This window comes from Syngnathus acus, chromosome 8, assembly GCF_901709675.1.
Source record: "Syngnathus acus chromosome 8, fSynAcu1.2, whole genome shotgun sequence".
In the NCBI taxonomy this organism is placed as follows: domain Eukaryota; kingdom Metazoa; phylum Chordata; class Actinopteri; order Syngnathiformes; family Syngnathidae; genus Syngnathus; species Syngnathus acus.
This window is the reverse complement of record NC_051093.1, coordinates 7,940,270-7,965,512: the sequence shown is the minus strand read 5'-3', so window position 1 is coordinate 7,965,512 and position 25,243 is coordinate 7,940,270. Positions and strand designations below refer to the sequence as shown.

General features: G+C 42.3%; 3 protein-coding genes across 5 annotated transcripts; all 3 read right to left on the bottom strand.

Annotated features, from left to right (window-relative positions):
- Window positions 1-1,124: 1,124 nt before the first annotated feature.
- ldlra (low density lipoprotein receptor a) lies at window positions 1,125-7,305 on the bottom strand. The gene is made up of 18 exons (XM_037255701.1): window positions 7,110-7,305; window positions 5,284-5,409; window positions 5,081-5,203; window positions 4,508-4,888; window positions 4,317-4,439; window positions 4,118-4,240; window positions 3,934-4,053; window positions 3,727-3,852; window positions 3,480-3,651; window positions 3,164-3,391; window positions 2,978-3,096; window positions 2,758-2,897; window positions 2,537-2,678; window positions 2,255-2,398; window positions 1,923-2,174; window positions 1,756-1,836; window positions 1,517-1,680; window positions 1,125-1,425 (listed from the first exon to the last, which is right to left on the bottom strand). Exons 1-18 carry the CDS (start codon window positions 7,162-7,164, stop codon window positions 1,369-1,371), a joined length of 2,676 nt encoding a protein of 891 aa, XP_037111596.1. The 5' UTR covers window positions 7,165-7,305; the 3' UTR covers window positions 1,125-1,368.
- A 1,066-nt stretch (window positions 7,306-8,371) lies between these two features.
- On the bottom strand, window positions 8,372-18,974 carry smarca4a (SWI/SNF related, matrix associated, actin dependent regulator of chromatin, subfamily a, member 4a). Its single transcript, XM_037255700.1, is given in 44 exon segments — window positions 8,372-9,037; window positions 9,171-9,310; window positions 9,390-9,522; window positions 9,737-9,838; window positions 9,914-10,022; window positions 10,160-10,419; window positions 10,501-10,719; window positions 10,798-10,875; window positions 11,265-11,531; window positions 11,675-11,838; window positions 11,928-12,094; window positions 12,179-12,225; window positions 12,327-12,413; window positions 12,503-12,610; window positions 12,720-12,833; window positions 12,943-12,999; window positions 13,001-13,045; window positions 13,048-13,338; window positions 13,340-13,370; window positions 13,462-13,527; window positions 13,633-13,723; window positions 13,726-13,795; window positions 13,870-14,017; window positions 14,108-14,217; window positions 14,307-14,370; window positions 14,487-14,617; window positions 14,760-14,810; window positions 14,893-15,060; window positions 15,151-15,324; window positions 15,410-15,583; window positions 15,674-15,800; window positions 15,922-16,070; window positions 16,072-16,181; window positions 16,251-16,305; window positions 16,307-16,350; window positions 16,417-16,659; window positions 16,662-16,700; window positions 16,703-16,804; window positions 16,807-16,842; window positions 16,845-16,883; window positions 17,182-17,299; window positions 17,482-17,566; window positions 17,568-17,748; window positions 18,786-18,974. Coding segments are annotated over 43 exon segments (4,977 nt in total). The 5' UTR covers window positions 17,699-17,748; window positions 18,786-18,974; the 3' UTR covers window positions 8,372-9,004.
- A 186-nt stretch (window positions 18,975-19,160) lies between these two features.
- On the bottom strand, window positions 19,161-22,615 carry LOC119125672 (cysteine protease ATG4D-like). Of its 3 annotated transcripts, none has more exons than XM_037256413.1 (12): window positions 22,490-22,615; window positions 21,699-21,945; window positions 21,531-21,614; window positions 21,281-21,454; window positions 20,914-21,211; window positions 20,772-20,836; window positions 20,518-20,666; window positions 20,364-20,442; window positions 20,206-20,282; window positions 19,948-20,067; window positions 19,636-19,843; window positions 19,161-19,564 (listed from the first exon to the last, which is right to left on the bottom strand). In XM_037256413.1, exons 2-11 carry the CDS (start codon window positions 21,892-21,894, stop codon window positions 19,676-19,678), a joined length of 1,410 nt encoding a protein of 469 aa, XP_037112308.1. In that variant the 5' UTR covers window positions 21,895-21,945; window positions 22,490-22,615; the 3' UTR covers window positions 19,161-19,564; window positions 19,636-19,675. The 3 variants fall into 3 exon arrangements, with proteins under 3 accessions (XP_037112308.1, XP_037112307.1, XP_037112306.1); XM_037256412.1 differs by having other exon boundaries at window positions 19,161-19,585; window positions 19,638-19,843; XM_037256411.1 differs by having other exon boundaries at window positions 19,161-19,843.
- Between the last annotated feature and the right edge of the window lie 2,628 nt (window positions 22,616-25,243).

Genomic DNA, 25,243 nt, shown 5'->3' with positions numbered 1-25,243 from the left:
ATATGCCTTCCAAATGTGCATTCATTCTTGACTTTTAAAAATGGATTCCATTCAACGATGACCATATGTTAAGGTTTTTCATTTACAAAGTAAAGCAAAGCAATACCTATCATAAACAAATACAAGAGTCCAGACAGGATTTGTAATAAATAGAGGTATTTATTTATATACAATAAATGCTGACAACAAAGGTTCCAGCAAAGAAATCATTTCCTAAACACAGAACAATTATTTACATTTATGAACACCCTATTTACATACCTTTTGGGTGAAAGTAAAAAAAAAAAAAAATACATGTATGTACATCTACACAAAAAATTATCTTCCCCTGTGAACATCATAACAATCTCTTTGAGGTGTAACAAGTCACTGATTTTATACAAATTCTCTCTTGTACAATAACACCAACATGGACTTTTGAGAAACAATAAAAAGCACCATCGCAATGCAAAGACCAGGAGCTCAAAAGACTGTGATGTTTTTTCTTCTGTCAGGAATTCTGCGATAACTTTTTCTCCTGAGGGAGGTTATAAATATACAGCGCATTGGGCTCAGCCCTACTGGTCACACATGGTTGCATCAAAGCTATTCCGAGGAATGCATTGGTCCTCTTCAGACTCGAGTTAGAATTTAAACAAATGACTCTGATAAAAAGAACAGAAGATCGGAGCTACATGTGGCTGACGTATTATTCAAGGCACAAACCAGCGTGCAGCATTACTTGAGGTCCTAACTCTCACTGAGTGATTATTTTCAATCAACACTGAGGTGATTGCTGTTATAATGATAATTACACAGAAATTCTTTCAAGCAAAGTAGTTAGCAGTCTCACGCATTTCTGAAACAAAGCACATTAAACATGAAAGAATCATAAAAGTTTTGTTTCAAATAAAAGAAGAAAAGAAAATGCCCAGTTGTCTGGAGAGAAGATAATAAGTCCATTCATATTTGTGCAGTTCACTATGAAGCCACAAATAGTAAATGAGAGATTTTGATTCATTTCAAGTGGTAACTTTGATCTTAAAGTGCAAAACTTGCATTAATTTAGGAGCTTAAAGGGTCGTTTCAATTTAAATCTAAATAAAAGATAATGTGCCATGCCTGCCATAGTATTCATTAAAAAAAAATAACTATTCCAAAAAATAAAATAACTTCTAGGCTAATACGGCTATGCTAAAATAAAAGTCTTCGGTTTTACTTTCACAGTCGAAATAAAAATTCCCTTTTCTTTTCATGAAAAACTCCAACTTGCAAGAATGACCAAAAGGAATGAAACCTGAATTTCTTAGAGGTTTTGTTGCTCTGTGCCGAGAGAGTGGAATGATAAAGCCTCTTGGAATTCCATCTCGTAAGCCACATGAGGTCAAGCTAGTTTTCATTGAATGTTGGGTTGTCCGCCTCTTCATTCAGGCTTACAACTTGTTTCTGATAAGACGAAAATATATCATCAGACATCAAACAAAGCCTACTGTTATTACTAAACTGACTGGACTAGCTATGAGACTAATCGACTTACTCTTGGGTAGGAATACCCATCAGAGCTGTCGTTCCTCCAAATATGCACTTGGTCCTCGGTGGTTTTTTGGTAGACCGGGTTGTCAAAGTGGATCGTGTTGGTGTTTTTTATCTTGTAGTTCTTCCACAGCAGCACACCAGCCACAGCCAGCATACAAATGATCACTACACAAACCAGAGTGAAGTTTGATACAATGGACTGGCATAACAAGATTGGTTTCTGAGACCAAGGTGACTTACCCAAAGGTAGGACAATGTATAAAGTAATTGGAGTGCTGGAGGATGTCGTAGGTAGCACTGCAGAAGAGTCATGGTGAAGGTCTGGAGAATAGACGGACAGAATCAGATAACTGTAACCAGCAATGTTACATTGAAGCATTTACATGATCACTTTTTAAGACCTTTACCTTGAAACGTGACCGGGGTTTGTGTGGTGGTCTGGGCGGCTTTGGGTTTCGTTGGCTGTGGTGAAGTTCTCCTAATTTCGGGTGTGCTGGTTCTGAGCAAAGGCCTGGAGGTGCTTGTCATTGGTTTGACCACAAGTTTTGTGCTTGTGATGGGAGCAATGGTGGTGTGAGACTTGGGTGGGACTGTGAGCAGAGCAGGTTGGTTGGTGGTTGGAATTTGAGGATGCATGGGAGCTGCGGGTGTTGACACCACTGATAGAATATAATTAACAAAAAGAGTCAGTAAGTGAGTGCAATAAAATAAAATTTAAATTGAGTTAGATCTGACATACCTGGGACGCAACTTCTCATATCACTTGCTAGCATCATGTTATCAGGACAGACACAGGTATATTTAGGAGGACGTCTTCCAACTTGTGGAGCTCCCAGGCACATGAATTCACAGTCATTATTAGACACCTGACACCAGTCTCTCCCTGCAAAATTTGCGGCAATATTTTAAAAGACAGTTTTCCGTTTGTTTTACTAAACAAAATTGTCCAGAAGGCAAGGCTTTCAAATTAGAAGCCTATACTGATGACAAGCTAATCATAACAAACCAAATGTTGACATACCAGCAGGCTGTTTAAGATTATGGTACAGAATGATATCATCTGGTGATGATAAATGCTCTGCCACTGGAATGATGTCTCTGCCAGTCAATCTATTAGCACTGAAGATAGCATTGTTACTGACATCTGTCCAGAACACCTTTTCCTAAAGTGCAAAGGAGAAAAGTTATTTTTGACAACACCATAGACACCACAAACCAATTTTTAAGGGTGTATTTAAGTACCTCAAACACAGTGATTCCCAATGGGTGGCTGAGCTTATGTTCATCAATAATAATGGTGTGCCTCCCACCACCTTGTGCATCGATACTGGAGAGGGTGTGCAACTTTGAGTCCACCCAGTAGAGCCGCTGGTTCAACAGGTCTAGGAAATGGGAGTAGGTCAGTCAATAATACTTCAAATAGACAGGAGGTAATCCAGGGAGACGAGAAGTTTGGCTGTACCGAGTGTGATTCCATTGGGCCACACGATGTTGTCAGTAACCAGAGCGATGCGGTCACCTCCATTCAGACCTCCCTTTTCAATTTTAGCAGGATTCCCCCAGTCAGTCCAGTAAACAAAGCTGGACAGACAATTACACACATAAATAATCACAACACTGAAATAAGAAGTGTCAAGATGATACTTACTTGCTGTAAGGGTCAACCACAATCGCTCGGGGTTTAGATACGCCTCGGGAAAAGAGAGTTTTCCGACGATCACCGTCAGCGGTTACCACAGAAATGGTGCTACGAATGCTATCGGTCCAATAGAGGTTGCGATGGATCCAGTCAAAGGCAATACCCTCAGGAGCATCGATGTCATTAGACACCATTTCAGTGTGGTGAGTAGAGTCATCTGCTGAATCCATTTGTGTTCTGGAATCAAAGTGAAAAATATTTTTACATGGAAAATGGAAGCATACCAAGACCCATCATGAAGTCCAATAAATAAAATCATCATTACCTGTAGATCTTCTTTTGGGAGATATCTGACCAGAAGATTTCTTTGGTGGCCATGTTCATGTCCAGAGCCACAGCGTTTTTTAGACGAGGAATGACCTGCGTGTATTCACTTTTGTCCAAGGTCATCTTTCTGACTTCATGGCGATTGGTGAAGATAAGGTAAGCGATTGTTCCTATAAGATTATAATGATTGCTCTTGTTATATTCATCTTAAAATTTGTATTCAGAGAGAGGTCATGGATGTTTACCAATGGCTTTGCAGGCTTTGGTTGAGGGGTCAACTTGGTAACCTTCTTCACACTCGCATTTGTAACTGCCCATCTGGTTAACGCAGATCTGACTGCAGGTGTCTGGATTGGCGCACTCATCAATATCTGATGAAAAATGATAATCGCATGAAATTCAGGTTTTGGCTATCAATGGTGGATGTGATTGGGGGAATCTTTTGTTTTTACCTTCACAGTGATTTGTACTGGCCAGTCGATATCCAGTGGGACAAAGACACTCAAAACCAATTTTAAGGTTCTTGCAGATATGAGAGCAGCCGCCGTTGTTGAAGAGACATTCGTTGAAGCCTGAAGATTGATTTTTAGAATGAGGACATAACGGGTCGATATTGTCAACAATCTCAATACTCACCGCATTCCCTCAGAGGCTCATCTGACCAATCCCTGCAATCACGTTCCTTGTTGCAGACCTTATCCATGCTGATACACTCGCCGCTGTGACATTTGAAATTGGTCGTGCCGTCACATTCAGTTGCTGTACAGAAAATAATGTCAGTAAATGAGGAGCAATTGCGTAATCAAAGTGGCTGTAGTGGGAGTTCGCTTCATACCATTGACACAGCCTCTTTCATCACTCATGTCCCTGCAGTCATAGCGATGGTCGCATTGGTGGCGTCCGTGAATGCAAGCGCCATCATCACATTGGAATTCATCAGGGCGGCAGGTGGGACGGACTAGAGGGATGAAATCAACATTTTGTTAATATCCCGGTTAGGAAAAAGAATTCCGAGCAAACACATACCACAGTCAGCTTCATCGGATCGATCGAGGCAATCAGCTCCTCCATCACACCTCCAGTTTCCGTGAATGCACTCCCCACTCCCGCAGCGAAATTCCAGGGAAGAGCAGCGGTGAATTGGCAAAGAGGCATGTCCCGGGGTATCGCAGTTCTGCTGCCACTCGTCCGAGCCGTCCGCACAGTCCGTATCGCCGTCGCAGGCCCACAAACGTGGAATGCAAACGCTGTTATTGCACTGAAAAGAAGCACTGCTGCACGTAACCGGTGGACAGGAGGCCTCGTCGCTGCCATCGTCGCAGTCTGCTTCCTCGTCGCACACAAAGGAGGTGGACACACACTGGCCGTTTGTGCAGCGGAATTCTGTGCTTGTGCAGTTTTTGGGCGCTAATAGGAAGGAGACAATTATTTAAAAAAATTTTTTTAAATAATATTAAAAAATATAATATATATATAATACTGTGAAGTTTTTGGGCTCTAATAGGAAGGAGACAATTATAAAAAAATATATATAATATTGAAAAATATAATAAATAAATATAATGATATTAAAAAATATGCTGTGTGCAGATTCCTCACCACAGTGCTCTTCATCAGCTCCATTCTCACAGTCCGGGTTCCCATCACAGCGCCAAGTGTTTGGTACACACCGGTAAAAGCGATCGGCGCAACTGAAATCTGTTGCTCGACATGTTTTGGCCACTGGAAGACATATACCCTGTTTGAGATTCTATAAATCATCACACAGGAGGGTGACTGGAGTTTTTTTTTTTCAGACTTACAGCAAGTTTCAGGAAGCTCGTCCGTGCCGTCTCCGCAGTCATCCGTGCCGTCACACGCCCATCTGGCTGTGATGCATCTCCCATTCCCACAGGAGAACTTGTTGTCGCATGTTGTCAGTGCACTTGCTGAAAATGGGTAGTAACCAAATGACAATTTGTCCAATATTCCCCCCAAAAAATACTTTGTTTGGGATTTTGTCTGTCACTGCCATTGACGGCTATAGACGTCAAATATCCATTTTGTGCTGGAATGAGTTAACAAGGGTAACAAAATGTAGAGCTGCCAGACTGACATAAGTCAGAGTTGGGAAATAAAATCTGGTGAATCTTACATGTCAATACTTGTTTCAACATCACCGAGTCAAAAGAAAAGAGTCTCGGTGCAAGAATACTTTCATTATCAGCAGATCGAAATGACAAAAGAATATCGTATTCTAAGGTCATGGGTGCTTCATGAGTCATCTGCTGGGAAAAAATAGGTTGCCCTACTAACCTCCATCTATAATGGAGCTACTGAAAAGACAATTTATAAAGATGGTGACCTCAGTGAGGATAAGCACTTGAGAAAATGAATGGATGGATATAGTCAAATCTCTGTACATGCTTGAATTCGTGCCACGTTAGATGGAAAACGTGACTTGAAAGAATTTGACTCTTTATTGCTATGGATAACTTTCAGAGCTATAAATCACAAGACTAACATCTGGCGCATTTGGCAGCGCTGGAAGTCTCTGTTGTTGTGGAAAAGTCAGGAAGTTTAAGTTCTTAAGCACTTAAATAGGAAGTTGAAATGTTTGAACATCACAACACAAGACATAGTGCAAAGTATTGTTTTCAAATATAGGGAGGAAAATTAGTGATCAAGTTGTTTAAGGACAATACTTGAGTTCACCATGGCTGCACATTTATCAATTGAGTTTAAAGGTCAAGAAAGACAACATTGACTCATCGCTGGCGTTATTGACTGGGAATGAAACCAATATTTGGAGAAGAAATGTGCTGCCAAATTTTGTTGTGTTTGATTGATCACTTGGGAGAGAAAATCCGGCACGCTGTGTACTTTCCCGGTAAGGGCGTTAAAAAACAAATACAGATTTGAAAAAGAAGACTCTGAGACTGCATGTCAGTTTGAACCCGTTTTGACTATTTCTCAAAATCAACAAACAGGGTGGGAACAGGTCTGACTAAAACTGTGTTTGTATTGGAGGGTGGGTTGAAGGAATTCCATTCATTTGCACACTTTCAAAGTTACAAAAAAAAAAAAAAAAGTGCATGCGGGGGTTGGGCTTGGGGATGGAGCGGGAAGAAACCAACCAATCTTCATGTTGCATCATGTTGGACAAATACAGTCATCATCGTGCCTCCAAATATTCCCATGGTGGATTTGAAGAGTTCAACAAAAAATCAAATGGGTCAACTTCCACTTTAAGAATGACCGACTGTCCTGAATCTGATTGTCTGCAAGATCTGCTGAGTGCCAATAAAATAATAGCAGCTTACATTAAAAAATGTGACTGTTGAGAGATGCCTGGAAAGCAATAATAATGTCAATAATAATAAATTAAGGGAACATGTGAGGTTGGGAATATTTCAGAAAGACTGGGAATGTTTTGACCTACATTCTGGGAAATGCCGTTTAACCCCCCCCTTCCGCCGCCCCACAAACCACCATCATCTGGCATCCGGTACAGTAAATAGAGTGGGCAATTTAAAGCCTTTACAGACCTATATTTATTTGAAACAATATGAATCTTACCAGAAGAGAAATCTGAAATGTGTTAGAATTTGTACACAAAAAAGAATAGAAGAAATGAATGTGAACTTACTTGTTTGATGTTGGGAGTAGATTAGAAATGGCAACAACACATAGAGTGGATCCATGGTTTTAAACACACAAAGTCTACTTTTTAATTATAATATAGAGTTTCAAAAGAGCAAAGTGATGTGTGATGCTGCTGACGAAAGAGATGTTTGGCAACAACACGAGACCCATTTCAATGTGGCCCACCGGTGGGTGGGACCATGGGGTCCATGGGGCCCCGGTGGTTAGGAAGGCGGGATTTCAAGTGGTGTGATTTGTGAGCAATAGCAAACTCAACAATCCGGAGGCGGAGCTATGCCTCGGAGATGATTTTTTACTATGAGTAACTTTAACCCCTTCGCAGAAGGCTCACGTGGCACATGGAAACATTGGAGGTTTTTTTCTGCTTTTTTTTCCTCTGAAAGTTGTATTTTGACCCTAGTGCAATGCATTCTTGACATTAGAGCGGCACAGGGTTTTTCATTGTGATTTAAAACCGCTAAAAAAAATTACGCTTGGTTTATTTTGTACAAGTTTTGAAAAAAAAAATCAAAAAAAAAATCACATCAAATCTGTCAGGGAAAGAAAAGAAAAAAAAAGGAGCAGATCCAACTAAAATGAGTAAAACACTGGACTTTCAATCTTTTCCTCCCCTGACCCTCCACACAAACGTTTTCTGGTTATTCCGGTATGTTTGCTTCCATGTCAGAGTCACTTACAAATGGCCTGTTTACACATGTCGAACAATCCGTTACCTGCCTTCTTCCCAGAAGGTTAATTCAGGTTTTTCTTGAAGCGTTTTTTTTTTTTTTTTTTTATTGAACATTGTGTGGTTTGACCATGCCTTAGCTTTTACAAATAAAAGAGTAAAATAATACTGTTGATTTACTCATTTGAAAACTTTGAGATTGCTAGTGTGCTGGGAGTGGAGGCTTAGATAAGTTTAATCACTTAGTGAATATATACTTTGGTCTACTCTCATCACCTTGAACTTGAAAATGATAAGAATGAGGGTTGGAGCGGCAAATGTCAACAAAGAAGTTGGGAAGTAAATTCAATGCTGCCATAATGACAACCACAGATGGACAAATATATCATATGAAAATCTCAATGATGACAGTAGCAGTAACATAAGCTCAGTGAAGTCATGTCATGAATGCTGCTCAGCAAACCATCGACTAACTGATAATAAAGTGCATACTGTGTTAGTACGCCACCTAGCGGTCAGAAAAATCAACAGCCTTATCACTAGTATGCCACCTAGCGGTCAGAAAAAAAAGCTACAGCTTTATTACGAGAAGCCTTTATTTTTACTTTTTGGAATCCAGTGACACCGACACGAGAAAATGGTCCCGTCCCTCCCTCCCTCCCTGTTTACATACACAACCTGAGAGGGAGGGGCTGCGGGTGGGCCGTACCATAATCCCGCTTGTAGTCTTAAATTACACAGAGATAATAACAAAGACACATCCAGGTGCAATTCCACAAACGCGTAACATGCATTCAAAAGGGAACACAGTGACTCTTGGTTCACTTCTCAAAAGGATGACAAACTAACACAACTTTAATAATGATAATAGAAAATGCTGTCTATGTGGCAGTCTGTTAAATCAGGATCTGTCAATTTTCCAATTAAGGAGAAGAAAAAACAAACAACGGGACCCCCCCCCCCCCAAATGAGATGCTACTGATCTTAAGAAACCATGTTTAAATATGGAAGTGGATAGTTCATATTCATTTTTTGCTTTTAAATCAATGATACAATTGAATGAGAATACAACAGTCTCACTAAAACAAAATCTGATCTAGGTAAAACTAGGCTTTCACACTGAACGTCTTCCTGCTGTACCTTGAGAAAAAGGTCTAAGTTCCAGTCAAGTAGGTCAGTGGGCCATTGGTCCATTTAGGAGTGGTTCAGGTTCAGTCCTCTTCGCTGCCGCTGGCCGAATGCTCCTGAAACAAACACAAATGTTCATTTCAGTGACGACGAAAATAAAATGGATTAAAAGAACTCGAGACACCAGAAATGGTTGAGAACACACTTCTTGTCAATGGTACCATGAAGTAGTGCGTGAACACATCTCACCTCTTCCTGTTCATCCTCACTGTCGTCGTCGCTCACCACGGGTTTAGCCCGCACGCCACGGCCCCTCCGCCGCTGTCCTTTCCCGCCACGGTCGCCCTTTTCTTTGCGGCTCAGTTTGATCTTTACCTTCACAGAACGGGCTGGGAGAGGAACACAGCTTGTCATGACATCTGAATACGTGTTCACATAATTCTGTACAAATCATTTTGTGATACTTACATTCAGACTCAGAACCTTCGTCAAGGTCGTCTTCCTCTTCTTCGCTATCTTCTCCTTCGCTGTCTTCCTCCTTCTCAACCTTCTGTCTGACGCTGGTGAATACCGACTGAATCACGATGGAGTCTTCGTAGATCTGATGGTGCACAGAAAGGTGCAACTGTGAATTTGTGTGATGAACTGTGTTTTTCCATTCAGTAAACAAAAGTGTCACTGTTGCTCTCCATCACGGCGGTTTATTTGAGACTTGCTCATAACCTTTATTGTAGCTGGTTACACTCCAAAAAATTGGAAGTTGAGGCACTCATAGGTCAAGCCACCAAAAAAAGGACCTGGAAGTTGACACCAACCAGAGAGCCTTCGAGGTTGAACGTCTGAGCGTTCTGACACAGCAGCATCACGTCCTTCTCCAGGTCGTTCAAGCTGCGGTACTTATGGCTGCGGATCCTCTCCTGATAGACGGAGCAGTACAAGTCAGATATGAACTGGCATATAAAAAAAAACAAAAAAAACATCCAAGTACATACCTTGATCTTCCTGAAGTCTACTGGTTTGCGGATGAGCTCATAGTACTCCGGAAGCTCCTTGCGCGAAGGCAGCTGGATGAAGACTTCACTCAGTTGTCTTCCATTACTACTGACGTGACGAGAGAATGTGCATCAATTAGTTCTAACAACTTTGTATTGCTAGCCCACTGGCCTAAAATCTAGAAGATATTTTGGCCATTTTTTTTTTTTGCTCTGCATTCAAGCATATAAATGTAATGAACTCACCCGTCCTTGTATTTAATAACAGCATCAACTATCTTCTTCATCTTCTTGGTGAGGGACAGAGGGTTCGGAGAGAGTTTCTCAGCGGGTGGCCGACCGCGTTTCTTTGCTTTCTTCATGTCATCGTCCTTATCGCGTCCTCGACCGCTGCTGGAGCTAGGAGTAGCGGGACCGTCATGGTCGCGGTCTCGCTTGCGCTTTCTGGTTGTCTTTTTGTGGCGCACTTCCTCCTCAATGTCTTCTAGGTTACCCTCTTCTATAGCCTATTGAAAAGAAAAGATTAGCGAGTCAAACAAGAACAAAAGTGCAGCCGCTGTTTGAAATAGCCGTTGTTTGCGACGGACCTTCAACCACTGCTTCTCGGTGAGCGAGTCGCTGTAGTCCACCTCCTTACGCTGGCGGGATCCTCGGCCAAACATCTTCTCCTCCTCTTCTTCGCAGGTAAGCCTCTCAACCTCAGCGTCATCTTTCAAAATCCAGGCGGGGAGATCATCCTCCTCCATCAGACGAGGTTTTCTCTTGGGGTTGCGGGCGTCTTCGCGGCGTCGGTCCAGATCCATGCGCTGAATGGGGACAGCAACGCAGATGGTTAGTGGACTCGGATTATTCAATGACAAGTTTGAAAGTGGGGTGAGATTTACCATGAATAGTTCAAACTCCTCTTCGCTTCGGGCGATCATCTGATTGACTGTCTCATCATCAGGCACTTCGTCTTCCTCCTGCGGAGAGATTAGACAGTGGAAGTGAGGCAAGGCAATTTGTAGACTATTGGTGTACCGCTCTCAAATAGAGACTAACTTCAGCAAAGCAGAACGCAAATCCTAAAGTGGCTCTTGCCACCGTGATAGAGAAAAGTGTTTATAATTGTCAAATAAGTAAATAAAAAATCAAGCAGCATAAAGTGGGGAAATGAAGTAGAAGATCGTGTGCTGCATTGTTATATTAAGTATCAATAAAGAAGCAGAAATAGGAAAAGGAAGAGTCTGGATTGATGAAATCCTGAGAAAGAGAAATAGGAGGAAGAAAAAAATAAAGGAGAGAATGTGGGAACAGCGCACTGGCGGATGTGGGTGGGCGGGCAATGTTGGAATGGTCAAATCACACCCACCCACGCCCCCCTTGTGCGGCAGCCTCCACGAGCCCCGACCTCGTCCTGTTCCTCGTGCTCCAGGATGGCCTGTAAGAAGGCCCGGCGCTCGCAGCCTGATGACTTCTGGTCAAACATGCCCGCCTGGATGACCTTCTGGTCCACATTGAGTTTGTACTTGGCTGCCGCCAGGATCTTCTCCTCCACGCTGTTGACAGTGCACAGCCGAAGGACGCGGACCTCGTTCTGCTGACCGATACGGTGGGCCCTGTCCTGAGCTTGAAGGTCCTATCAGAGAAATGGAAAATTAGCAGGCTTTGACGGCTCCATGAAAAAGGATTCCCCAACCCCAGTGTGATGAAATACAAAAAAAAAAGACTGACACATATCAGGATTGTTCACAACCCAACAAACCTTACACAGTACATTACCTGATGGGGGTTCCAGTCACTGTCATAAATCACAACGGTGTCAGCGGACTGCAGGTTGAGACCCAAACCACCTGCTCGGGTGCTAAGCAGAAACACAAAGTACTCCGAAGCTGGGTCATTGAAGGTTTTCAACAGCATTCCACGGTCCTCCGCCTTGGTGGTTCCTGTGAGAAGGACATTTAAAAAAATATAATATACCATAGAGAAATGGTGGGCCATTTACAACAAACAAGAAACTGATTAGTTCTCTCACCATCTAGACGCAAGTACTTGAAGTTGCGGTAAGCAAAGTAATCCTCCATGATGGTCATGAGAGTGGTCATTTGACAGAAGAGCAGCACTTTGTGGTTGGTGGCCCTCAGCTTGGGCAGGATACGATCCAGCAGCTCGAATTTCCCAGAGGAGCGGTACAAGTCGGGACTGGACAGAAGAAGATTATCATCAAAAATGAGACAGGGTATTTCTAAAGGCACACAATGCAACCCTGGTTTATGCTATACATACCCAGACACTATTCCGCCAGAATAGCCCAGATGCTCAGAGAAAGACTCCTAGGGGGGGGGGGGGGAAACACACACACACAACATTTTATCTTCATCTGAAAATTATTCTGAATCTCCCACTAGATTTGAAACCCCCCCAAAAAGTGTACCTCAATGTGTTGGAACATGTAGGGGTGATTGCAAATTTTTCTTAGCTGCATAATCGTGTTCATCAGAGTCTTGGTGCCACCTTTACCCTGGAGGAAAACAACGGGACTTTGATTGACTTTTTTCTTACAAATAACATTTTTCTATCATTATAGAGTATTTAAAATCACTTATTTACCTTCTTATCTTTCTCTGATCCATCTGTGAGTAAGACCCCCTTTGCCTGCATGTGTCTGTACAACACTCTCTGAAGGGCCGACATGTCACATTTGATCACGTACTCCACCTAGAAAACATCAAACACAAAAAAGGACAACGTTAAATCAGGAAGCTCCCACTTCAGAGCAAAATGTGTTTCTGCTCATTTAAAATGTTGTGAAAACAGGGAGCCAAACCTTCTCAGGCAGCTGGGCCTCAACCTCCTTTTTGAGCCGGCGAAGTAAGAAGGGCCGCAGCACCTTGTGTAGACGCCGAATAATGAGAATGGTCTCTTCTTCGTTGAGGTCAACCTTAGGGAAGGGAGGATGATGAGACTTATTCGAAATGTGGCTTCGGCGGCTATTAAAGTGTACGATACAACTCAATAAGGATGACACAGTCACTGGTGCTAACGCTTACTTTCTCGCCAGTCATGGCGAACGGGGCGTTGAACCACTGTTCGAAGGTGTTGCAGCTCCTTGAAAATGGTGGGCAGGAGGAAGTTAAGCAGGGCCCAGAGCTCTCAGGTAGTTTGTTTTGCAGAGGAGTTCCTGTGAGCGAAGCACCCGCCGTGGGGGCCAGGTAGTGCGTGTTCAACACCTGGGTCAGCTTACAGTGGTGGTTCTTCATACGATGGCCCTCGTCCACAATCATATACTTCCAACGAAGCTTTTGGAGGAACATTATGGAAATGTAATAAATGTGATTCAAAGTTTTGACCTGACAGTGGACAGTAACTTGCTAGCACCTGCTTATCTTGATGATGTACTCGTATGTGGTGAGCAGCACATTGAATTTGCCACTGCGCAAAGATGGGAATGAATGCACGACGAGCAGCTGGAGAGCCCGGGAAATGTTTTGGGAGACGAATTCAACATTTTGCTGTCAAAGAATATCATCATGTCAGAGCTTGATCTATAATCATGGGAAAACTGGACCTTGTAGGAAACCTTCACAACAGATGGCGCCCACTTATCAAATTCGTACACCCAGTTTGACAGAGTTCTAAGAAGCAATACAAAAGTTTGGATTAGGAGCGACTCCTGGCGAAATGCTAAGTGTATTCAAATCATTTCAAACATGCAATAATCGACAGTTTGGTAGACTTACGAGAGTGGTACGATGATGAGGAAGGGCCCGTTGATGCGCTTGTATTCCATGAGGTAGGTAATCAGGGCAATGGTCTGGATCGTTTTTCCAGGCCCATCTCATCAGCCAGAATACCATTTAAGTTGTTATTGTAAAGTGACACCAGCCACTCTAGCCCTTTAATCTAGATAGAAAAGGACAAGTTAGGTGTATTCTTTCAATTTTTTTTTTTTTTTTCCCCAACTCTGGATTGCGTACCTGGTATTGTTTTAGCTGACCGTTGATGAGCAGTGAAGACTGCTTGTCCACTTTCTCAGTGACTGCATGAGCCACAGCGTAGTAGGATTGCAGGCCTCGGTTGAAAGCTGCATTTCCGTACTCATCATCCACATCCTGCTTGGCATGCCTGAGGCAAAAAAAAAAAAAAGTGAGTCAGATGGTCGAAACATCTCAAAAACAAATTATTATTAGGAATAAATGAAAATAGTGTGCTCACTCGATGATGTGCCGAACATCCACTTCAGACACTTCTTCGCTGTCTGGGTCGGGAATCTTCTTTTTCTCCTCGTTCTGAGCTGCAGAAGCGTGGGGCTTCTCATCGTCATCCTTCCCACAAAATTGAGAGAAAAGGTCAGGGAGGGGTTATATGAAGGACCTTTCTGCTCTGGTGATGAAGAATAACTTGGGTCACGTACATCTTCTTCCTCCTCCTCTTCAGAGCCGCTGTCTTCACTGTCTGAACGCGGTGCTACTTCATATCTACAAAAAGCAAAATGACTCAATACACCAATGGAATAGAATTATGACAAAATTGAAATCCACAGAATACAATCATATATGATATCAAAGTGAGACAGCTTTCATATTGTACTGACCCTGGGTTCATTTCAAGCCAAGTTTCCAGCTGGCCTGCCTTAGGTGCATCAACCCCTGTGAGGATTTTCCCGCTGTCCACATGGATGACCTTCACTGGGAGGTCACTCATTTGACTGGTTTCATCCAATGGCTGAGCGGAAAGACAAAAGTAGCATGATTTACTGTCTTAGGTGCAAATGAATATGGATTTAAGGGGTCGTCACAAATCTAACAATATGCCATTTAAAAGCAAAACGATTATTGCCATTTGGATCTTCAACATGTTATCTCACCTCTCCGTCAGGTCCGAGACCAGCAGCAGCACCTTCTGTAGGCTCTGGCTTCTGAAACCATTAAAGATACAAGACAATGATGAAGACTTTCAACAAAAACATGTTATGTAAATTACAGTGAATATACAGTCACCTTCTTTTTCTTCTTCTTTTTCTTCTCCTTGAGAGCTTGTGCAGCTTTGTGAGCTCGCACCAGGTCAGTGAGGTTGGCCACATATTCGTCCGTCTGCTGCAAGAGGTAGGCCAGACGCTTATCTTTCTTCTGGTCGATAAGTTTACGATAGCCCTCCTCATCTTCGGCCTGATGGGTGAAAATATGGCGATGAATGCACTCACTGAAATTCCTTGAAACTTAATATTTGCACTAAATTATTTCCAAGTGACATCTCACCATCAGCCTACGCATTCGCTCTTTCTCAATGCGCTCGTTCTCTTTCTTCTGCTCACGCTCGGTGTTTGCATGGTAAGTGGCGATGGCTTTGGTGGCCTTCTGGATCTTTGCTGTGATGGATCGATGGTACTCCTTAAAGTCCTTGGCGTGCTGCAGGATGCTGTTGAGGTATTCCTATGGACAATAGAAAAGACCAGAAGCTCAATTTTACCCTCAACTTTGTCTCCAATCCCTTAGAAACCTGAAATATAATGCATACCTGGTGTTTCTGTCGACGTTTCCGCTCTTGTTCAATCTTCTGTTGTTTTTCAAGCTTCTCCGTGATACGTGCCTCACGTAAAGACTGGCGCTTGCTGCGCTTGTAGGCCTTGGCATTAAGAGCAGTTTCTAGAGCAGTGTCGCGACGCATGCAGACAACCACCTCTTGGCGTAGCTGGAGAAAAAAAAAAATCCAAAATAAATATGTAAATTTAGCTAGCAGTTGTGTGGGGGTTCAATAAATGTAGTTCATCAGCATGCGTACCTGTCTCTGAAAGTTAAGCAACCTGAGGGCTTTAAGTTCGATGGTCGCTTTGGTACGTAGGTCACCTGCAAGGGAACCAGGTAGGTTCTCCAGTTCCTGAATACGGTGAGCAATACGGGCTTGTAGCCTGCAAAAAAAAGGAGCATGTACACCTTTTAGAATATCTAGTAAGTGCAACCAAAACAGTGAATGTGATAACGACTCGTAGCAAGATGACATTCAGTTGAGCGGAGAACAATTGTTCTCACCTGTACTCCCTCTCCTGGAGGATTTCCACTGGGTCCAGCCCTCTGGGTTTTTGGATAGGGGTTATGCGATTCTGTTTCTGGTGAAGCATTATGGGAGGGGGCTGGGCAGGCCTGACCGGAGACTGGGTCTGAGGGGGCATTACTGGTGAGGGCAGCAGGTGGCACAGAGGGAGGAGCAGGAGGACGGTCTGCCTGTGGGCTGAGGAGGCAATCAGGCTTCTGAGGAGGATTGGATGGTGCAGCTGCATTCACCATTGGTCCTAGGAGAGAGGGACCAGTTGTGAAATCACACTATATAATGTATGGGTCAGAATTGAGACAAAAAGTACCTTCAGGCCATGATTTAGGAGGTCCGTTGGCAGGCTGGCCTTGCATGCCTGGGGGGAACTCCTGCTGGTCCAGGGGGTGGCATATTGGGACCAACCATGCCTGAAAGCAAATAGTTTTTTTAAATACTTCAACATTTCATCTCTTGATCCCCTTTCCTCTGCTTACCATGAGGTCTGTTGTAGTTGGCCTGAGCTGGTCCTGGCCCTGGTGCGCCTACAGGACCGGCAGAGGGGGGCATGTTGGGCATGGGTTGCTGCTGCATCCCTGGCATGGGCCTCTTCCCTTGCACGGCCATCTGCAGGTGATCTGGTAAGGGCTGACTGCGTGCCAGCATCTTGTAAGCCATAATTTGAGCCCTGAGTTGGTGCAACTGGTTCTGGTTGAAAGGCGTGGCTCCTGCTGAGCCCCTGGTCCACCTACAGCCCCACCCGGTCCACCGGGACCTGGGAGGACCCTCCACGGTTCGGCTGACCCATTCCCTGATTAGGGTCACCGCTACCCTCCATTGGGCCAGCCCCCGGGACCAGAGGGACACCAGGCATCATGGAGCCAGAGGAGGACCGTTCGCTGGGACTGGGCTTGGTGCATGCTCGAGCCTCCCAAAGGAGAGGGATAACCTTGGGAGCAAGAATGCAACCAATTACATTGACCCTTTTTTTTGGAACAGGGATTTATATGTCAAAAACTGGCTGATACATCAGAAAGAAAAATGGAAGTCAGCCCTCTGGCTATCTGCTGCCAAATTTAAAACAAGAGGAAAAACCGGCTAGATGGGTTGCTGGTGTCTGTCTCCTTCTCAACTTTGCTTTTACTGTCTGTTGGTTGAGGGCTGTTGATTAGACTTATGCAATCTGTACAAGGACAAACGTTTAAAATCAAGTGATACAATATAATCTCCTGCTGATGCAATACCCTTGGATAATGTTGGTCCCATGGGGCTTGGTGGAGGTCCCATCCCACTGTGCCCTCCTGGTCTCATGCTCATGCCCTTCATTTGACTGTAGCGAGGGTCATCGGGCATGCCCTTCTCATGCATGGCATCCATTGGCTGCATTAAAGGTAGATCGTTTATACACAATATACTAAAATAACTGACTCATTTGACTCATGGCTTCTTTAATATATTCTGATCACTGCATCTTAAAAGCTGGGATGATAGTAAAATATTTTTTGGCATGCTATATACAGTCTTGTAATCAAAGAATTGACAATGTAAAATAACTTATGTACTTTGTGCATCTGGTGCATGTTTTCCTGAGGATATCCTGAGGGTCCCTGGGGAGGGTGTGGGCTGTCAGATCCAGGAGGTCCGGACTGGGCCCATCATACTATGGCAGAGCCCTGGGGAAGAACTGGACTTGGTCCATCATACCACCTGGAGATAGCCTGGGCCTGGGGAGGGACCTGGCCGAGGTTGTCCCTCCCATGGGGGGTCAGGAGTGGACATCTCTCAGGGGAGAGTGGGGATTGTAAGGGCTAAAGCACAAGGAAGGACCCCTATGGAGAACAACAAAATAAAACAGTAACAGTGAGAAAAGTTCACCTTTAACACCCATTAAAAAATAGTTATAGGTCTTCAATAACAACATGGAAGGGTTCCTGCACCTTAACGGAAGTTAAAAATCAAAACTTTAGATTGCATTTGCAGTGTAAATAGTAAGCTTTAGATTCATCTGCTAAAATGTTCACAAACGTCTATATTAGCAAACCAGGAGACAATTGGCCAATAGAAAAAAAAAAAGACATTATATTTATGTTTATATTGGTGATCATAAATAATCGTATTCCGAAGTAACAAGGCGTTTTCATAACGTAAGAAAATCGGGTTATTATTTGATTAATCTCTCCATAGTGGGTCGAACCCCCTTTAAGAAAGTCAACTCGATCAGTCAGCGCATCTGAGCGACAGTTTAGAAGTTAAACCTGACAGAGATAAATCCACACTTTTAACAATCAAGTAGTGCAATGTCTTTACGTAAACACTTTCAATCGTTCGAGTAGATATTACTCTCAATTTTATTGTTATATTTAGCTAGGCTAACGTCTGATGGGCCTAGCTTCTTCCATTGTCAGCGTTACTTTGTCTCGGTTAGTAGAATTGTTCGTCTATAACTCTACTTTTATATCAACTGTTACAATAACACAACCATTAACGTCACAGAGAAGCGTGCGTTCGAAAATGACATCCCACAAATTAGTATGCGCGGTAAAAACAAAACGAATCATTGAGATAACAACCCAAGTTTATATGATGAAGGGAGCTAACAAGCTAGCGGGTTAGCCGAGTTAGCCTAGCCGGCCATGCTTTTCCAGGCCAATTAGACAGAAAAATCATTTGAACCGAGCTATTTGTTTAAAATCTGCAGCGAGTCAAAGTTTGGCGCATCCCTCGCCGCTTTCGTTGATTGATCCAAAGCGCGTCCCGTACCCTCAACTCTGCTCCGCTCAACACATTTCCAAATATAATTTTCATTCATTGCTCGCAGTCGCGCCACCGCCGGTTAACTGCGGTGTCCGTCTTTTCTCAAACATACCACGTCCTACAAACACCAATCCATCCTGGAATGATCTTGTCGTTCACAAATGTCACCTCGTCAATCTAACAACATCGAAAGGGACTTACACGAACGGTGAACAGCGGTGTTGAAAATCTTGCCGGTCGCAAAGTCTCTTGGTTTTCCTCCCTACGAGAAAACAAAGAGCGACCTACCCCAGTTGTTTTTTTTTTTTTTCTTCTTCCTCACCCCCCTCCTCGCTGAGTAAAATGGAACTGTCTGTACGACTCAACACCGCCCCCTTTCGCTCCCGGTGGGCAACGCATGCTCGAATCGAAGCTGGAATGGGGGGATGGTATGAATAATAAAATAAATGAAAAAAAATGAAAAAATAAATACAAATCAAGAAGATTATACAAGGAGACGAATATTTTCAATTTTATAAACCTACTTGTGAAAAATGTACAGCACAGTAGAACACAGCCAGCAGTTTCTATTCCAAAAAATTACACAGGTAAAACTATATTAAAAATATACATAGATCACCAAGCTTACATTTTCCCGAGGCCAGTTATCACACTTGAGGACACATAATCAGCTATATCTTTGACAACATTAGGTTATTTTAAATGTCACATGTTTCCAATACTTTTCTTTCAAGAAACCAAGTCACATGCTGTTGAACAGTGAAATGTTGTCACAGGAACGCTTCTATATATCGTGTCCATTATTGCTAGTACAGCACTCGTTTTATGTTGTTGAATACAGTATGAGAAAAATAAAACATTTCCCCGAGTGTAACATGATTTGAACCCAAACCTCAAAACTATGAGGCAGATGTCTTGACCCCAAATTCAACGTGATGCTTTTAAATATTGGGGTTTTACTTTTTTTTTTTCAAACCTATATCTGATGTTTGCTAACTTGGCTCACAATAGAACAAATTCATCCATGCTGTCACTAGTGTCGACCCTCTTCAACCTGGACTTCCTCTGGATATAAGTGATGGGGTGGCTCTTGCTTTTGTCCTCTTCCACTCGACTATGACCTTCTGCAAATATAAACATGGGGTACGTCTCTGCAGATGTGGAGACAGCCTGGGGGACAGGGGAGACGGGTGTAACAAAACTACCAGATTCATGGTAATGAAAATGCCTTCAAATGATCTAGTTGCATGTCAATTTTCCACGTATCCACCTACCTCATCTACAACTCTGCACAGCATTTCAAAGTCCTTTTGACCTTTTGCATAGAATCCAATGGTGCAGCTGGGATCCATGCGGGAAAAGGGCATTTTTCTTGGATATTTACAGTGAAATGACTGGAACATATAGAGATGAAAATTCAACAAGCCATAGGTTGCCACAACGTGGTTAGTATGACATTGAAGTACTTATTAAAGGATCTGAATCGGATGTTGAAAGACAACAAAAAGAAGAGTAACAGCATTTCTGGTTACCTCTAAAGGAAAATTGCTTTTTGTTATATCCACCGTGGGTTGACAGTAATGAGGGTCCAAATACAACAGATGGTCATCTTTGACAAAGGAGAAGGTCCGAAGTAAAAAGAAAAAAATCTTCAAATAGCTAATATAAATAATTCAAAGATTGGACATACCTTGGAATCCAACAAAGTAGAGCGAGTGCTTTGGTTTACCCCCGATGATACCGACGCAGTATTCCAAGTTCAAGAGTTTCTATTAATTAAGAAAAATAGAGGAAAGAACATTTGGTTGTTTGTAGCAGACACATCCATGATTAGATTAGATTACCTTGACACAGGCGATATAGGCAGGATTGAGCTCTTGTCCTCCAAGTCGCACTGGCACCAGGAGGATGATGGCCTTCCAAGTCTGAATAGAACCAGCAGAGATCCCAGCAAGACGCCTTCCGCACAACTCTTTCACATCATCAATGTAGACTGGTTAAAACAAGAGAGTTACAAAAAAAAAAAGCAAGCTCACAACACTGTGTGTAAATTAACTGTGTATGTGTAAACAATTCAAGAAAAGAAGAAAGTACTAACTGGTGCAATCTTGTGCAACATAGACAGCAAGATTGGGAAGGTCAGATGATGCTTCTGCAGCTTTTCTAAATAAAAAAATAATAATAATAATTTTCTGAGTAATGTACCATAAGACATGATCCACAATTGATTAATTACTGACCGCAGCATATGTGCCACAATTGAGGGGCCGTACCAGTCCCCTGCTTTCTTCCCTAAGCTTTTGCCAAACTCTACCAGCTGATGTATCCCAAAAGGAGCTGAGGGGTGATCCGCAAACCACGATACAATTTTTCTGTGTGTGGACTCCATGCATCTATCCAGAAGGGAACCCAAACTCAGCTTTCGAACACATTTTCTGAGTCCTTGGGAATTCTGTAAACACACTGCTCTGGCTTCAGAGCGGATCTCTAGGAGATCCATATCATCTTTGAACACATGGCTTGCAGAACAAGTCAAGCCTGGAAAAGATCAAAAGAAAAAAATTAAGCATGTCAGAAAAGGTCCTGAGTGAGTCTGTGCTATGTCACCTTGTGGCATCAGGTGCAAAAGCAGGCCTCGCGCTAACAACATCTGCCCTGTACGGAGAAGACATCCCCAGCCACTGTCAGTGGTCAGATAGCAGCCTGTCAGCTGAGGGAAACCTCGTCTGTATGTCAACCACAGGAGAGCAGCAAAGGAGAGGTGGAAGCACTCGTTCTCCCCTGACATTGTCATAAAAAGACAAAATTATATTATCTCGCAAAGAAATCAATCATCATGCTTTAAATTCAACCTCACCTCGATCCCTGATTTGATACGACTTTCCAAACATAATCACAGGAGAGGTCTTGCTCAAATTTGATTTCGTCTTAAAGGACCAGCCTAATAAATTAGAAACAACATTTCAAGAGCTCAAATCATACAGAACACCTGTCGTTGAAATGCAGTCTGGCAGATAAAACAAACCATATTTGACACTATTCCATGCTGAGAAGAACTTGGATATGAGTTTCCCTCTTTCCTCCGTGTCTTCTCTGCACTCTTCTTCATGGTGGGGAGAAGCAGCTGAGGTAGAAGGGACAAAGAGCCAGTCGTCCATGTATTCATCTGCAGGGGACTGACTCTCAGGGGAAGTCGAGGAGGGATTGAGGTTCTTAAGCATCAGATTTGAACAAGACTGGGTACGAAGAAACACCCATGGTCGCCAGAGCAGCTAGCTGAAGAACAAACATAACAAAGCACCATATAAACCAGTACATGTTCATTAAACCAAACAAGTTATTTGTCCCAACCTCATAATGTGGATTGACGAATCAAATTGGATAACTAGCTATGGTAGTTAAGGGAGGGAAACCATGTGACTGCACCCTGTGACTCAAGGAATTTCAGATATTTACTTCCAGCGCGGTCTATGTCTTCTGCCCACAGCATCAAGGTTGTGTCAAGGCACAGTTTGTTACTGTTACGAATAAATTATCACTGTTGATCAACTATTATTAATATATTCATAAGGAAATGAAAAATGAATACATGCATTCGTTGTTTTTGTAAAATTCTGTTCTAATTTTCTGTTTTATAAAATAAAAAACGGAACGGAATGTGATCATATCTATAAGCAAGAGCCTATTGCAACCACGAAGAGCGACGGCCCATGACATTGCAACTAATTATAACTACTTGTTTACTTATTGGGTTACTATAGCACACAAACAAATAAAATGCACTACATTGCTAATATGTGACATAGTTGTTTTTACCTTCTTTCAGACATTATTATTATTAAATCTGTCGGTGAGGTTCAGGGAGATCGTATCGTTGATAGTATTTAGTATTGCGCAAACGAAGCCTGCGGTTTCTCCTTCCTTGTTTATAAGGCTAGCTGTAACGCGATTGGCTGATACTTAGCCAATGATCGTCCTCATTCTTCACGGCAGTCCAAGTTAATGAGTTGACAGAAAGCAAAAGATCATTTCTGCGGTTTTATTTTTTTATTTTTATAGCAACACACGAACTTAGACTCATGGCCATACATAAAAATATGAATTACAGTCGATCAGGAACGAGTGTGGAACCATACAACGGACACACTATAAAACATGACTGGCAACCCCCATCTCATAATGACACGGTACATTTAATATCTAAATGCTTAGACAGTTATGCCCATTATTATTTAAAAATTTCCACTCGTGTCAACTTGTATTTGTCCACCAAATGTTTGCACATAGTAAGCAATTGTGTCTGAGGTTCTTTTTCGCTTGGCATACAAGTCCTCTTTGTACTGAATGTTGACTACATTAATGATACGTTCATGACAACTCTACTGTTCTTATGTGACTAACAGTGACTTTGGAAGTAAAAAAAAAAGTATAGTTAAATGTATAAATACAATTAAATTCCTTAACTGTGATATGGATTGTAAACACTAGACAATATTTGACAAAAAATAAAGTGCAACTGTTTAACGCAAAAACAAGTGATTCCACTCTCAACTACACACATAGCAAATTGCATGAAATAAAGTGAAAAGCTTATATGGAAAATAAATAAATAAACCAACGAAAAATAAATAACATCTTCAACGACATCAGCCGTTGTGACCAGACATCCACAAGATGGCAGTGTAAGGCGTTTTACGCCACACAAGACCAAAATGTATGAGGAAAAAGTATACGTCTCTTTAAAAGTGAACACACTCTTGAAACTATGAACTGTGTGGTTAAAATTGCACACGAGGAGTTTTAAAGAGGAGATTTTGATTCCTTGACACAAGGGTAGAGAAACAAACACTCGGATTTTATCTTGAAAGGGAGACCTCTGTTTACGACGGACTTCCGTTTCGCTATACGACGCTAACGCAGTGGGAAAGTTATACTTTACGTGACAAGACTTCTAAATAGATTCAACCTGTACCTCTTGAATTACAGAAATTGCCTAAAATCCCAACAAACTCATCCAGCAAATTGCATCCATCTACATGGCCAAATAATGAAAATCAAACGTGCACATGTTCTTTGTACAATAGCATCACAATTTCTTCACTTTTTTTTTTTCGTGACTAGACACAATAATAATTTTTACACTTTGCATTGTTGGCAACTGCATGCGTTATTGAAGACTGTTTTTCTTTATGAGTTGCAGTTATGAGGAGGAAAACGCCAGTCGGTATGTTTTTATCCTTAACCCTTTGCATAAGATATTTTTTTAATTAAACATCACTAAAATACATTGTTGTTTTGTGTGTGTTGTAGTCAGACGAAAACTGTTCAAGCACATGTCACATGCATTCTTTTTCATGTACATTTAGCAGGGACAACCATATGTTTTGTAAACCAAACAAATGAAAGCACAACATTCTTGCACAATAAATTATGAAATATAAAATGTATAATCTATCAGCATATGTAGAAAAACTCAACTTTTTAAGTTTATGACCATTCAGTCCTCAATAAGACAATTCACATACAATAGCAATTGCGCACGTCAAAACGGAACACTTTGAAAGCAAAATAAAATTTGCTTGCTTATGCAACTAGATTTTTTCTTTCCACCCTCTACTGCTCGACGACACAATGTAAACTTGGTAATCCTGGACAGCTAAAGTGGCATTATAGCACATTGCATAGTGTCCCTGTGCACGTTCATCTCATTCTTAATCCCGCTGGAATTCAGCCCTTTAACCAATCAGAACACCAGTCAGGTCCTTTGACAAGTATTTCGGTATTTTGGTCCAGGCTCTAGTAAGCTACTCTTTTTTTTTATCGGTTACTTTTACAATGCGTGATTATATTTTATCACTCTGCTAACTAAACTTAACCAAACTAAATCAAATGGAATGTGGTTTGCATGTGGAGATGGATGCAAAGTTTTTTCACAGTGTTTACTACCTTGTGGTCTTCATTATTATTTTTTTCTTATCTGCTTTTTAAAATTCCTTTGATTTTCCATGCATTTTTTTTAAAATATATCTACAACACACAATGACAAAGACATCCACGGGGTTATATAATATGCTACAGTGCGTACACATTTTCAACCCTAATGATGCATCTTTTTTTTTTTAAGGTGTCCCACGTCTCAAATGTAGTTATTTCTTTTTAGGCGTTTGAATAAAAAGGTGTTAATTTCTATGATATGTTTGGGTGCTTCTACAGTAAAAGGCAATGCATTGGAGGTTTTGCTTCTTTTGTTCTCTTATCACGAATGATGTTTGGAGCCTCGAGTGTTTCCTTTATCCAACTGCAGAACACCACCGACAGATGTTTGAGCCCCACGGCGTCCCGATCCACTGGAAGCCTCCGCCTTTCCCGCCGAGCTGCCTCGTTTGTCCTCGTTTGACTTGGAGCTGTCTTTGGCCTTGGAAGAGTCTTGCGACCCCCCCTTTCATAGGCCCAAGTACCGTTTTGGCGACGCTTGTGAGCTGCGTGACAAAGCTGCCTCTATCCCCGGGAGACATGGCGCGGGGCTTGCTGGAACAAGGTGAAGATGCGTTGAAGAGGGGGAAGGGTTTT